Genomic DNA, 16,188 nt, shown 5'->3' on the forward strand with positions numbered 1-16,188 from the left:
TAAAAAGAAGTAGAGTCCATACTAGCTCAATAAATGGAATACATTAGAGTGTGTCTGGATTGCACCCTCAATAAAGTCCCCTTTGTAAATAGTCTGGAAAGAGTCTTCTGAGAACATCAAGATAAACAGAAGATACGCACTTTCCATTATTTTTAATCAAAATCAATCACCATGAGGTAAATACTTCTGATGATTTCTATCACGGTTTGCCTGACTGATTCCCAAACATAATAGAAAACAGATTAACAAATCAAATAGTACAAAGTGATGAAAGTTGACTTTGTGTATGTGCAATGAGGGATATTACGCTTTCATTCTGATTAAGAGTTGCCATTATGATTACTGTATGATTAATAAATGTGATTGGGAAACGACGTGTGGTTTTGAATGCAATTAACTTTACTTTGAAATTATTTATGATTACAATTTTAACAATTGGTACACGTTAAAAAAGGTGTTAAAGGGTGAAGGGACAAGAGGAAAGGATAGAAACAGATGGACATCCACCTAGATATTTTAACATTGAGCACAACAACAATGAAGTGTTATGCATAGACTGTAAGCTCGTTTGAGCAGGGCCCTCCTCACCTGTTGTCTCTGTAAGTCAAATTCTTATGTTACCTACTACTTGTTGTGTCCTGTCCACCCATTGTACAGCGCTACGAAATTTCATGGCGCTTTATAAAACAATAAATAATAATAATGCATACATTACTTTCCTTTTAATAGTGTTGTTGGTGATCTGAATCAAAGATTAATGGCCAAGTACACAAGATTGCATTGGTTTAAAAGAAAGGAATGACCAACTGTAAATGTAGACTAGGTGAACAGCCATTATTACCCTCTCCTGTGATGTATGTGAATGAGACTCAGTTCAGGAGCAAACATTAAGGTAAAGATTTTGACTGCAGTTAAACATAATTTCTCAACCCAATTTCATAATTGATAAAGTGGAGGGCGAAACAACAGATGTATATAAGAATATAAGATTACAAACTCAGATGGCATGGATCTACTTTGTATATGTCAAATTAGAAAATGGTAAGAGCCTTTGAAACATTTATTGCTAACATTATAAGCACATGGAACAGAAATGCATTGGTCACTTACACATATGCTTTATAAAATGTGGTGTTGAGGGATTTGTATATATTCAGATATGTATTATACATCTGTTTTTTTATAGATGGGATGAGAGGTCTCCGAGGTGACATGTCTGTGAGTGTATGTCATTGGTCATTGTTTGAGAATACTGTGTGCATTAGGCTGATAGTGTGATAATGTGTGATTGAGTGGTCCTCAGTCTGTTTGTGTGAGTGTGGCTGAAAGTGTTTAGCATGTTTGAGTTTTATCAACGTGCCCAAGAGTGTTTGTGTCAGTGTGGAAAGAGTGTTTGTGTCAGTGTGGCAGTGGGACTAGGACTCCATATATATATATATGTGCCTTAATATATTACCACACCTGTCAAGGTGTGAAAGCAGCTGATTCACACCCGGCAAGTATATATGAAAACACATAACCATTATTTCTTTAGTTAAAGTCCATAACTGAAAGCCTAAAATATAGTATGTATAATCCAACATTAACATAATCTGTTACTTCTTTATAAGAATTAAATTACAAGCAAACTTCTTTTACACACGCTCCTCAGCTCCATCTCTTTACTGACTGATTTAAGTAACGGATTTAAATGACATGTTAATATTTAAAAGATCTGTCTGTTTTCTGGGCTGGTAGCTAAGGCTCTTCCTCCCTCAGGCTTCATAGGTTTCTGCATTCATTCATTTCCATCGTAGGTGGGTATCTATCATCAGCAGCAGCATATCCTATTCATCAATTCAATCACAGCCAGCACTCTATAATTTGACCTATTCATTTAAAGAGCCTAGTGGGAATTCAATTAGTCACTAAGATCTGTAATGTACTCTGTACCAAGCTCCGTACAAAAAAACAGAATAAGAGGGGAAAAAAGCCATTTGAAATGTTTGCTACAATTCCAAAGCATGGCAGGTGACAGACTAGCAAAAGCTTACCTGAATTCACCTTAGAAAACTTCTACAATCACTTTTTTAAAGTTTAAGAGAAAAGTCATGATTGGAATCTTAAAGGAACTATTGGAGATGAGAGATAGCACTCGTCTTGAAAATAGGTGTGAGGAATATAAGTGGTTAAAGGATCAATCTAGAGGTGGTTACTAGGGTCCAAATGTACATATAAAATGTAGCAGTATTCTAAAATAAGATTAGTCCCATTGATGCTGTTTCTAGCCTAGCTTTAGACTGGACTACAATGACCAACAGACTTAGCTTACATACTTACCAATGTGGTCTGGTAACTGGTTTCTACAGGTTAGCCCATTTCTGTCTATTAAACAATAGCACTAGTCAATAGATATTGTAGGGTAACAGTATAATTTGGGAGACTGCTAAATGGTGCCCTCACTCAAAACACAATGTGGGGTATAACTTGTTTTTCCAGTACATAACCTACAGTTGTGAAAAACTGGGCTAACCTTGGTAAGCTTCAGCTCCAAGAATATCTTCAATGGCCCTGTATAAAGCATATTTAAGTGAGTGATCTTGCAGGGCTAGCTCAGGCCTTCTTTCAGTGAAATTTGCCAGTGATGACCCTTTATAATGCATAATTAATTCAAGAGTGCATGAACCTCTAAGTGCCAGCCACCAAGTTATGGGTATATAATGCAAGTGAAACTCATATGACACGTATCTCAATTAGGCTTTCCCCTGTGTTCTTAGAAGCTGTGAATGGCGTTTCCGAGGATCCGTGACCAGGAAGCGACTTTTAAATTCTTGAAGTTACATTTTGGGACTATATAATTAATCATTATTGAAAACAACACCCAAATAACTTAGAACTTATGTACTTGCTGCACACATACTTCTTTTAAGAGATACAGAGGAATTCTACATGGACTTTGAGCTCTAGAGATCACTTAGGCACATTAATTAAAATTGTGTAATAGTTAAAGGTCATCTATTATGAGAAACAAAGTCTGCTTGTGTACATGCACAATGTATGATTTGTTAAAATAATATTCATTTTAAACTAGGACTGCAAAGTATAGGTAAGGAGAGGTCCTCCAAGAAAATTGATCAGATAATGCTGACTGTGCCAGATCTAGCCACAAATCTCTGCTTTTATAATGTGAACTTTTAAATAAAATTCAATTAATTAAACTGATTGACAAAAGAATTGAACTGACAATTTAATTCAGTTATGGAAGTAACTATGGCAGTGACAGTTCTCCCTTCAACTGGTCTGGTAGTTATCTCTCTTTATAACCACAAGTTGATTGGTTTGAAGTAGCATGTGAAGTAGCACATTATCTTATACAGAGCAATTCATACATGCATATTCCTCCACGTGCTCTACAGAATAAAGCAAATACACAAGTCTGTAGGTAATTTTATTGTAAATATTTTTAACAATGAAGACCCAAGACTACATCGTGTCATCAACGAAACAGATGGAAATTGCAGATTAGCCGGTATAATTAAAATGACAATCCTAACTGCATTTCCCCCGTGGGTTTTCACTCTTTGTAGCAGAACTTACCAGTGTCTTGTAGTCAATCTGTTGCCTGATAAGCTTGTCTTCACTCAGTGAATAGCGTGCCTCCCCAGTAATCGAATCAATGGGACCTTTTTCCATCTGCTGTTTGATAGCGCAGAACAAGGAGAAGAGGGGCTCTCCTGCACATTCCTACACAGATAAAGCACAATCATCTCTTAATGAGTAAACATGGGAATTACGCACACTGCACTTCTGAAATTACTTTTGTGCACATACTATTTACCTAGCAACAAGTGGGGCTAATCTAGAATTCCAAATGGATTCGACCAAAGCGTTCTGCACAAAATCTCCTATCTGTACCAACACAAGTTTGAGCCAAGGCTACATTTATTGCATGGCTTTGTATAGTAAATATATTACTTATAGATTCACTTACTACCACAATTATAACATTTATTCCAACGACACAAAAGAATACCAAAACTGATGCACAAACAGAAATCAATATAAAAACAAGAACATTAAAAAAACTAAAATGGTCATGTTACTGACATGGTTAATGTGCTTGGTCTAACCTAGTATTTTTATGTGACCCAATTCATAAGTTACTCTAAGTAAGTGATTAATACAAAAAAATATTACTTCTATATTCACATATTCACACAAAATAAGAACACAATGAGCTGTAAGAAAAGAATGAAACAGGATCAGAAGGATTTGGGTCTAAAAGAGGAGCTGTCCCTCCTAAATAGAGACACTTTAGAAAAGAACATTAACCAAGGCTCCTGATTAATGATTTATTTTTTAGCCTTATTATATAATGGTGCACTAGTGACAAGACAAGATCATTTGTGTATATCTATGAATGTCTTAATTGGTCACGGGATAGTTAATGAAAAACAATTGAAGAATTAAAAAAAATCTAAACTCTAAATAAATATAGTACTCCATGTATTAGGGGATAAATGACCATAACACATTTATGTTGGGCCATTAGAACATATGCATTCTCTGATTGAGACAGGGTGTTATATTTGTTGGATCTATCATAGAAAAATCTTCCCCATCCATTAAAGAAGACATACTAAATAATAAAACAATCTGCCCTCATCTCAGGGGAAGTATGGCATGGTTATCATGTGGTAATTGCAATGCACTGGCATGTATTACATGATAATTACATGGTATGTTGAATGTTTACACAAGCACGTTAGCTGTAAAAGTGCCCAAGCACAGCTGGACCCACAGTGACATCTGAAAACAGAGCAGCAAATCTGTTCTGGGAATAATACTTCAGCAAGCATGATGTCCCTAACTGTTTGATAATCTCCTGCTTGTTGCTAATAGTGGGTTGAGCTCGATAGAAGTTGCAGGTGTTGGGTAGAAACAATAACTTCAATGCTTAAACTCCACAAATTGGATGCTGCTTATGCCAAATTATTGTAAACTTGGCATTGGTGGGATGATGTCATGGTAAATAAACACAGGGAGACTGGCATATTCCAATTCACCTTTAATTAGGTTAATCTGACACATAGAAATTGAGATACAGGGGAAGAAAGGAAACTGTATAATTTGGCATGGTTTCTCTGTAGGATATATATTCACAGTCGGGATAACAGTTTAAATTTACCATACCTTCCATTTTTATGTAAGTAATTTTGGGTCATGTTGCACAAGTTAACTAATATAAGCCCTAATTACTTATTATTAGTATTTCTATTATTATTCATAATGAAACTAAAGTGATCAAGTATGATCAAGAATGATCAATACACAATATGATTGTGTGTTTCAAAAGCCAGAGGTTACATCTTACCTTGAGGAACTTGTACAAAAGAAAAGTAAACCAGTTGGTCAGCATCTTCTCAGCGACTGACTCTGTTCTAAAATGACAACATAATCATCTGAATAGTAACCAAATACAGCAAAGTGTTTCATATATTTTATTTTAATTAAATACGCAAATGATCAATGCAATTAAGGATAGCTTGGATCAGTTGAACTATGCGGACGTTACTAATTATTAACACTAATTTATGTTTTTGAACACGCTGAAGTGATTTATGGTAATGAGACATGGTGGAATACCGAGTAGATAAAAACTAATATATTTATTAGTATGCAGTATCATTTTGGGCATCAGTTCACAAAAAATGGAACTGGAAAGGGATCAGAGACGAAACTATTTTAAATAAAGAAAGATCTTAGATATGAAGATGGACTTGTTTACTTTGGAAAATTAACATACACATAAGGATGTGAAAAGTAGATTTAAGGACAATACAAAGACTCATCTAGGGATCTTTTCACTCATAGAACTTTACAGACAGCACATGGTCATCTTCTAAGTTTAAGGGCAAGGTAGATTTCTTGACAAGCAAATTAAAGGGTTGTTTTATTTTCTACAGGTAGGACAGTTAAGAGGAAGAATACAATGCTAAGTGAAGCATTAATACTTCCAAAAATAGTTGCATGCCTTTTTAATGAACACAGGCAACATTAGGTTCTTATGTAACTACTTCTATTTTAAGGTAGGGTTAGATCAAGATAAGAACAGATTTTATCAGTACTTTTTGTGGTCTATACTGTATATAATACAACACAACTTTTACTGTAAACGATCCATATAACTAATATATAAACCAGAACCTCTAAGATTCTCATATACTTCAAAGGGTTAAAAGGACTTCAACAACATGATCAGAGTAAGTGAATGGTAGAAAGAAGAAAACAATTGCCTAGGTAACAATTATTGGGTAAAAAAACCCAGAAAAATATTTTCTAGAGCTGTGTTTACATATCATGTCCACGGTTCAGTAACAATACTGTTCAGCACGTCCAGTTCAGCTGGTAATGCAGAACACCTCACATAGATTTCAGCACCAAGAACAGCTACTGGAAACCTCACTCCTCGGGTGAACAAATCACTACTGAAGGTATGCCATTAGTTTTGATTTCATCTATAGGCACACTGGGGGCACAACTTGGTGATCATTCTATCTCATGTATTGTAACTGGAGTATGGGCCTCATTCATAACAACACGTATTTCAACCCATCTAGGCCTGCTTTACCTATTTAGAAGAAATGGACACTTTTTAATAAATTAAACACAAAGTATAACACTCAATGTCTTTTTTTAATGTATTACTTGTTAAGTAAATTACTATTTTTCTAAACTGATTTATAATTGTTTAGTGTTGAGTGTAGTTTGTTTTTATGTGTATGACAGCTCCTAAGTTGACAGTTGTAAGCATACTGGAAAATGTTAACATCTAGGGTGACTGGCCCAATCATGGACATCTGATTTAAAGCAACCTCTTCTGAATTCCAAATGAGGAATGTCCTACAGGGATTTCATGTTCCATCATGATATGTGTAAGTTCTGCTCCACTGCTACCCAGCAGGGAACCATCATATCCGTAGAACAAGTAAATGAACTTGTACAAAGACCCTATCCCTCACTAAAGCTTTCCTAACTTAGCGCAGATGGAAATTATCCCAGTATGGACAATAAACAGGGTCAGAAAAACTAGCCAGAAAAATAAACAAACACATAAGTGGAAGAAAAGGAGAACAATACTAGAGAATGTATAGGAATTGAATTAAATTATTTGCAAAAGCAATAGTTAAGTTAAAATAAGTTCCTGTAATTATGGAGATTTTTATACCGGTCATCCAAAGATGGACTTTTGATGCAAAGAACAAATGAGTCATGCATTGTAAAGGATGAACTTGTCCCTTCTCCAGAATGATATAAACTTGTGCAACTCTGAAACTGGCTCTAACTCAGCACTAATTAATTGGGCCTAATTCCAGCACTGCATTGTCGGGCATGGACCTAAGTCTCATTCTGGATATGTCAATATAAGACTGATTTGTATCCATCTTAGTACATGTAGTGATGTAACTGACTACAACACTGTACACACTGAGAAAATATTGACCCTAACTCTCTCATTGTGTGAACCTAAATAATGACTGGCCGATAAAAAAAACTTACCATGATAGCAACCTTACTATGTACAGCCTAGAACAGGGAACGGAGAGGTAGGAGACATGAGATTTAGATATGCCAAGAGATTAAGCAAGTCCGAGATGGACGTATTTGTAATACAAACAGGGGTGCCAGAACTAGGCATCTTAATTTATTGTTAGAAGGTAGAAGACTGAGGGGTAATTTGAGAATTTACAGGAAAGGTAGTGGATACAAGGAATAGAGAGTTTGGGATGAACATAAAGCTATTGTAAAGAATTTTTTATAAGTAAAATGAGTTTTTTTATTTTTTTATTATTACAACATAAATACAAAACAGTAAAACAGATATTAGAAATTCTTTAAATAACATAAAAGTATATCTATATACTATCTATAATATAAGTTACCATTTTAGCATTGATAATACATACTTGAGTAAAATGAGTTTTAAGATGGGCTAGATGGGCCAATTGTTTTTTTCTGCCATCACCACCTATGTAACATTCTTTAACGGATGTTACAAGCCATGCTATTCATCTTTACTTTCAAGTTAAACCAATGTGTTGACATAAGAATCCCTAAGGCTAAATGGCAAAAAAGGAGAAACACACTATAATAAATAAAATAGTAATAAACCGGGGAAAACAAGTAAGAACATAATAGGTAACAGCTGAACAGAATAAGACCTTCCTGGAATACTGGAGGTGTAATGTAGAATTATAAAAGCCAGACAGCTGTTGTTATAAAACAACATTAAGGTGAAATCTGATCCAAGCTCACAATTCTTACTTAGTGGTTTAAACTCTGAAAGATGGTTCCAATTACATTTTTACTGACACCCTACAGTAATTCTGAGCCAATATCATATAAACTATCTCTACTATCAAGCAGCACTAAATAAAATCTCTCTTCTCAGTGGACATGACTCCACAGAGAACAAAGACAGAGTACAAACAATTTATCCAAGCCCTTGCTGTCACTGTACCATTGACGATGTTTGTAGGAAAAACATCACTAACATTTATAGAGTTGCCTGCCAGTAGTCCATAGCTTCTTAAATGAAGATTTCTATTGTCCACCGAAGACCTGTACAGACACTTTGAAACTGCTATAGAGACTTGAAGTTATGTCTCTATGAAAATGTATATTTTCAGTGTAATAAAGCAGACAGGATCTCTCCCTAGTCTGTTTCTATCTCTAAAACAGCAATGCTTTAAATATATACATTGCACGATATTACAGATGCAAGACATCAATGGGTATTTATGGAATATTGAGCCTTTAAGACTACAAGTGGATAATCTATATGTTTTGGACATGGTAGGTTTTGTGTTTTTTACAGTAACACAGGTAGCATTTGTTAGGCAATCATGGATACTTTTTGTGAACATTAAGTTTGGATAAAATTTGGTATGCTTGCAAGCGCGAGGAGTTGTGGTCAGCAATTTCAATCTTGCAAACTCACTATTTACAATGTTGCTCAAAGCCCTCCCAAGGTGATTTTATAAAATTGTATAAAATATCCTGCAATTTCAAGAGAAGGGAAACATGCGATCCATATTTTGATGCAGAACAAAGCATGTCGCCAGGTATAGCATTTTCAGCGGATCAAATATATTTGTTCTATGATTGGCAGATTAAAGATTATGGACAATGTACTGTGAGCATTTTCTTGGTGTGCTGTCTCTGCTTTTCCTGGACATGACATATAAGTGGCACAACGTCAGAAATGTTAAATGTTAGAATGCAGTTAAATGTCTCACCTTCTCAGAAGTAGCTTTGGGTGATTCTTGCTCTCCAAGTTTTTATCAATGAGGTCAGAAAGCAGTTGTTTCAACACATCAGTGGAATATTCCAACTTGCTTTGAAGCACTGTCATAATGAGAGATGCAACATTGCCTCTGTCTCTCATGGAGAAGCTTCGTTGAGATTCCAAGGTTCGGATGAAGGAGAGTAGAAAAACTTTGTTGTTTATCATCTGTGCGAACAGTTTGAGACCTTTCTCTACTCGCTCCTGTCTGTAACCAGGGACCTGGAAAAATGTATTCCGAGACAAAATATGAAAAGAAACATATTAATTATATTTCTACATAACTAGTTAGGATGCTGTTTTATCTGAAACTCATCAAGGGTATAATCTAAATTACAGCTCTATTAGACTTTGCTTTAATGGCAAGTGATATAATATAATATAATATCTAGTCAACACTAGATCCCAATGTTCTCTAGTTGAGTTAGCCATAGTTAATAACGGGTTGTATTTGTCAGAATTACCTCCAGAAGGTCATACAGAGAATGTATGTATGTGTATGGTACATGTTACATGTAACGGATTAATGAGTGCTTGTCTTCATACATGCAGATACCATACTATGCCTATAATTAAACCTAGTAGGATAATCTAATGTTGGATGGCATCAGTGTGGAAGATTTCATAGCAAACATGTACCTAAAAATATACTGTAGATGGAGAAGTAAGGTGAGCAAGTTTATATAATGTAGGCTAAAAGTTCTATTTACCTGCATATATATTCAAATTGAACCCAAAAATGGATTTAGCTGCTTTAGATCTGATTTACAACAAAGTAGCTTTGCAAATAAAGACTTGTGTGTTTGATTTATAATGCTTTTATTTTGTTAAAGTGCACCTTGGTGTTATACTTTTCCGTTAGTAAACGGGTTAGTTGTGTAGGCTGCACACTTGTTTAGGAAGCCATAATGCAATAACTGGCCCTGACTTACGTTAAAGTGTTGCAGCCTATGGTTTTTGTTTATCAGAGATTTTATTTTCCTGTACTTGGCTGCTGGAAGTTACTGTAATTAGAAAATGAGTGGGCTGCATAACCTGTTTATAATGGAAGTTTCAAAGGGGCCTTTTTCCAACAATTAACTTCAAAAGGCATCCTTTCCAGGGAATGTCTCTTGTTTGTATTAATTACCACGAGGCAATTAGCAGGGGAACACGCAACTAAGTAATTTCCATTAGAGTTGTCCTGTAGTGTTCATAAATCATTCTCAATGATTTCCTTAAAATATTCACAGGTGATCAGACACTGTTTGAGACAAAAAAATCACGTTGACATTACTTGACCTCCCATCCTATGCACATGAAAGTGTGTTGTCCCAAACCAAAGTCAATTGTTTTTATTTTTTTAGCTTACTATAGAACTCTTGTGACCTAAACAATATTTATAATATGAATGCAGATTCCAGCAACCAATATGAGATTAGGTTACTAGAGGTGAATACATAGATTAAGAGAAACATCATTCAAAATAATGATACTATACATCAAAATATGCAAAAATGTATTCTCTCTTCTAGTTATTTGACATGTGATTATGGCACAAAAGAAACATATGGCTATGTTGAATACATTAATATTAAGTTTCCTGAAAAAAAGCATAAAGCCATCAATGCATTAAGCTCTATGTCTTGATAAGCTCAGCATTTGATGAGCAGAGCAGTATATGCAACCTGGAGCATCGGCAGATAGGAATACATTGTCCATACACTACCTCTAGGTCTCTCAAAACAGGGTGATCCTCAATGCCAGGAAACAGGACCCTCATTGTGTAGGTACGATAATCCAAGAAAGGTATTCCAGCTCCATCCAAGTCGCTTGTCAGTTCGTGGATATCTGTCTGGAGCTCGGCAAATGCTGAGAAGCACAAAGAAAAGAAAATAATCATTCTGCTATGATCTTTTGGTATTTTTTAATTGAAGTAATATCAACTCTACTAAATTAGTGGATCTTTGTGAAATAATGAATCGTAATTACATTGTTATCTTAATTTTCATCAACGGCAGTTACCGTTATTACAAGCTATGAATACAAGTTAATAAAATGATATTCATGCTTACAACTCAAGCTGTATCTGCATTTATGATATTATGGAAGTGCTTTGTTTGTATCATCATCACTTATTTAGAAGACCCCGTATTTACACAGCATAGTTTAATACAGAAATAGAACCTAATACACAGAAACAATAATTTGCAACGTAAGCATAACATGACCTAAATTCCAGACCCTGCAGACTAGGAGTTAAGCTCTCCATGGAGTATATTCACTGTAATAGTCAATTATACCAAAATAGGGAATTTTGTAGTCTTATACATTGTCTTATTGCCTCAACATGCATATTTTCTATGATCCCCGTGCAAAACCAAATGCCTTTGCTTTGCTCAAACCAATAACTTTTGTCAATATTCTCCAAACTCCTTGGTCCGACTCTAGAGCACTTTTCTGTTACCTTTTCACAAGGGCATAACAATCTCCCATATTTAACATATTTGGCTTAGTAAATAAAAAAGACTGCTGTTTCATTTAGTGATTGTCACATTTAGATTTGTATGACAGTATCTCACCTTCTTTACATTCCAAAGCTACCCGCGATTCAAGGTTGTCCATCTGCATCTGCAGCCTCTTTAATGTCAGATCACTTTCTCTGGACTTCCTTTTATATGCAATGAGCACAGCCACGATAAAGATGATTAGCAGACCTCCGGCAGCTGCTATACTTACAATGGCTGGAAGGCTGAGTGGACTGTCAGGGGTTATATAGACCATTCCAGGTGAGAACTCCATTCCCCCAACTCGAGCCTGCAAGGGAAATCATAGATACCATTTTAGACAAGGTTTAGTTGATGAATGGAAGCTATATATGATAGGTGCAACCCAGATTTATTAATATACCCTTACTGCAGGTGAAGACACCATATATGCCATGTTAAGACCTAAGTAAATGCTCTCACACACAACTATAATAATAACTGTTGAATAGAACATGAGCAAAAATATGTGAAAGCTTTTGAAACTTCAAAACCTCATGTGAAAAAATGAATACTGGTGAGCAAGGAAATCCAATACTTAGGAGTATTGTAACTGAAGATTGAGTTGTAGGTGACATGTAGATGAGATGAAGAATTTGTCTCATCATGTTGTCTAAAAAGGGCCAACCATTGAGAGCTACTTCTGTATGAAGGTGTTCTACTCATTCCCCTCCTACATGTTGTTTGGTAAACCAAGGAAGGGTTTAAAAAGCTATAGTGTGCTAAACAGGACAGACGGTTATTTGAACTTATTTATTTATTTTTCTGATTAGGTAAACAACTATTTATCTGCATTCCTTGCACATGTTTAAAACTTGTTTCAATTGTAATTCTCTTTGCAACTAAACCCATTGTAACATATTGATGAGAAAACACAAAGTCTAATGCAATGGGAAATCAATGCATTTGCTTATGTATTATTATATCCACATTTCGTCTCTAAACTATTCGCTGTAAAAAAACAAACAAAAAAATCAGATTTTCTTGTTTGTTCTGTAAACTATTCACTACAGAGCTATATTAATGGAGCCTGCTTGATCCAGCCCCCTGCAGCTCACCAGGCACATTGAACCACAGGAAAAAAGTGACAGAATAACTTTTTATGTAAATAGTCCAACAAAGCTTTTGTTTAGATCCCACGAGCCTTTGCCACAGATAAGATTCATTGTTCTATTTCATCTGATATGTCAGACCATATTGTCATAAGCTGTGACAACACTGTCAATGAATTCTGTTTTCAATGTATTATGTAAATATAAAATTCCAACAATGGAACAATGTGCACAACCAGCGAGCCATGCTAAATATTTCACTGATTTTACAAAGATTAACATATAAGCCCCTATTAACTAGAATTAATTATCAGACAGACCACAATGAACTCAGTGACTTATGAACTTTAAATTACCATTGTTAAAAAGCGATATGTATGGATTATTACACCTTTCAGATTTAAACCCCTGAGCCTTACCTACGGAGACCCTAACAACACTGTGCATCCTATATATCTTAAAATACACATCCAACCTCCATCTTTGTTCCACCCAGAACACGGATCTCTTTCCTACCATTATTATCTTTTCCCACTCAAGTATTCAGGATTCTGACTAAAAACCCACCTGTTGAGTGAAACTATTTATCCAAATACAACACAACCTGTGTCCTGAAAGAGGCTTTCCCCTAAGATCTCTAATTCTCTGATTTCTCCATGTGACCCTCAAAAGAACGGGACCTTCTTCTTCTTTTGTTATTGTCAATGTTAAATACTGTAAATTTTAATGTTATTTCTTTCCATTATCCAATTTTGTAATAGCACTATGGAATTAAAAACTATAACGTGTATATACTGATTTGGGGAAAAAAAGTGTCCTAAAATTGTATCTCCTCATTATATGTTTTTGAATATTTTTGCTTTCTGAACACTTTGTCAGCCAAAACAGGATGGCATTTACAACTATATAGTGCAGCATTAAAAAGAAAATATAATTAATGTGAGATTCATGTATAAATCAGTTTCAATCAGTGTTAGCTACAAGGACTGAACTTTTAAATAAGTTGGGTGTATACACACTAAATACATTTATAACACTAAATTCAAAGCCTATTTTTGTAGCTGACCAAAGAAGTTTAATTGACCCCCAACAGTACGGGGATTAAATCAGCTTTGGCCTTTGGACAATAAGGAAAGTCATAGTGAAGAATATAATCAGTGGCTGTATATCAGATACCATACACAATAAGGATACTGAAATCTGTCCACTGCTATCAGCCTTTCCCTAAACAGCATTTTTTAACCGATAACCTTGTCTTTCTTTTGATTTGTTGCCAGCTACAGAACCCTGGAGTGGCTTTATGTGGACATTTATGGCAAAATCCTTAATTCACACTGAATTGCATGTGTCGTATTAATGGTACTTGTCAGCATGCTTTAATGTTATAAATTAGCCATTAATTAGTTAGCATGATTTAATGTTATTATCTTCAAATAATGCATAATTTAGTCTCATTGGCCTTTTTGTTAGATTGTTAATATGGTGGATGAATAAGGTGCAGAAAGTAAAACTGAGCTAAGTATCCACTATTGTTCAAAAATTATATATATTTCAGTATAACAAATATATATTAACCCATCTATTACTTTTGTAGCCAGTCACAAAGATGGTATGCATGTACCAAGCATTTTGAAGTGGCTAGGGAACTGTCTAACCTCATAATTATATTGACAGGTTTTCTGTGAGTTAAGCACCTTCCCTAATTACATTTGATATAAGAAACAAATACTGAATGTTCTTATCTTTGTCTGGCACAGATACCAGGGAAAAAGAAAAGTGTCTCAGCAACTTTGCTGTTGCAGCCATATATTCCCATTTGTTTGACAAGCTGCACAATAAAGTAGCAGTTTGCAGTGTTGCAAAACGTAAAATAGGAGACAGCTAGAGAGAAGTGATAGATGTGATAACACACACATTAACACAATTAGCTCTATATTTCCAGCTGAAAACAACACATCAGAGACGAATGTTGTGCTGAGAGATAAGGGAGTTTTCAATGAAAGATTCCCGTTAAAATCACAAGTTAAGAGAATGTATTTTTCTGGATTGTATTCTAACAGTTATGTACTGCAGGACAAATCTACTGATCTGGGCAATAGGTAAGACACTGCAGGGTAAGGGGACCAAAGATAAACCCCTAATTCTTGTGAACAGCTCAATCAATGGCTACCAGCCCAAGAATCATGGGAGCTTTTCAGAAGATTTCACTGTCTTCAAGATCACTAAGACTCATGGGAAATTAATTCAAAGAAATCTTGAGAGCCGCTTGTTGGTTACCCAGGATGCACAGCTTGGTGCACATGATGGCCTTTAAGAAGACCTATCAAAGCCTAGTGGACTTCTCCCACCACTACTTACCAGCACTTTGTGGCGTCCTGTGAGGTTGGGGGATTCACACAGCAACTGCACATCTGACACTGTAACTGTGCAGGGTTTCTCACCAATGAACACTGAGTATTTTAATTTCATGTTGCCTCCTGCCACCGGCGGGATTAGGTTTTTTCCCTGCAAAAAATCAATTGAGAATCAATCAAAATGTATAAGACTTAGTTGTCTTATTATTTTTTGCTAACGTGGTTAGCGTGCTGCCCAATGCTTTCAATATATTATCATCTGACAATTCTATTGTGTTTATCCACGGCTTCAAAGAATCTAGTCCTGGTGACACAAGTTTATTCAATAAAGAGGAAGTTGGGGAGAGAGTTGGTGAGAGACTTCATTATAGATTGTGAAGGACTAACCCCAGTGAGTCTCCAAGAATAGCTTGGATCCATCTGTATAAACCATATTTAAATCAGTAAGAGTTTTTGTCAGTAACCTCACTGGTTAAACTCTGAATTGTGCAAGGTCAGTTCAGCACTTATTGCAGGGAAACCATGCCGGCATTGATCCTTTATAATGCATAGTGAATTCTGAAAGCATAACTGATGTGCAAAGTCTCCTGCCAATTCCCAAATGATTCAATAAACCCCAAATTGTTTTGTTCTGTTTATTTTACTTATTCTACATTAAATACATACTACTCTTTCATTTCAACAACCAACATATTTCGTTTCTACTAAAATCAAGAAGGCACTTTCTTATATGAAAATACAAAAAAAAAATACGCAGAGATTATTTCAAGTCAATGTTCAAGTCATAAAATCTATAAAACATATACAACTGTCAAAACTGTCAGCGCTGCCGAAAAAGTGAAACGTGTCCATAACTTCTGAAACAGGTCTTGAAGAATCTGCTCTTAGAAGTTACAACCTAGATAATACCAAATCGAACTACCTTGAAATAT

At 35.3% G+C, this 16,188-nt stretch overlaps 1 protein-coding gene across 1 annotated transcript in view; it reads right to left on the reverse strand.

Moving 5' to 3' along the window:
* PLXNA4 (plexin A4) overlaps positions 1-16,188 on the reverse strand; it is a 313,936-nt gene that overhangs the window by 24,728 nt on the left and 273,020 nt on the right. The window contains exons 19-24 of the mRNA XM_053462914.1: positions 15,261-15,407; positions 11,887-12,121; positions 11,034-11,176; positions 9,279-9,547; positions 5,354-5,420; positions 3,577-3,723 (exon numbers count right to left, since the gene is read on the reverse strand). Of these exons, the coding sequence (XP_053318889.1) occupies positions 3,577-3,723; positions 5,354-5,420; positions 9,279-9,547; positions 11,034-11,176; positions 11,887-12,121; positions 15,261-15,407 (1,008 nt within the window). The remainder of the gene's footprint in view (positions 1-3,576; positions 3,724-5,353; positions 5,421-9,278; positions 9,548-11,033; positions 11,177-11,886; positions 12,122-15,260; positions 15,408-16,188) is intronic.

Source organism: Spea bombifrons, chromosome 4 (assembly GCF_027358695.1).
Source record: "Spea bombifrons isolate aSpeBom1 chromosome 4, aSpeBom1.2.pri, whole genome shotgun sequence".
In the NCBI taxonomy this organism is placed as follows: domain Eukaryota; kingdom Metazoa; phylum Chordata; class Amphibia; order Anura; family Pelobatidae; genus Spea; species Spea bombifrons.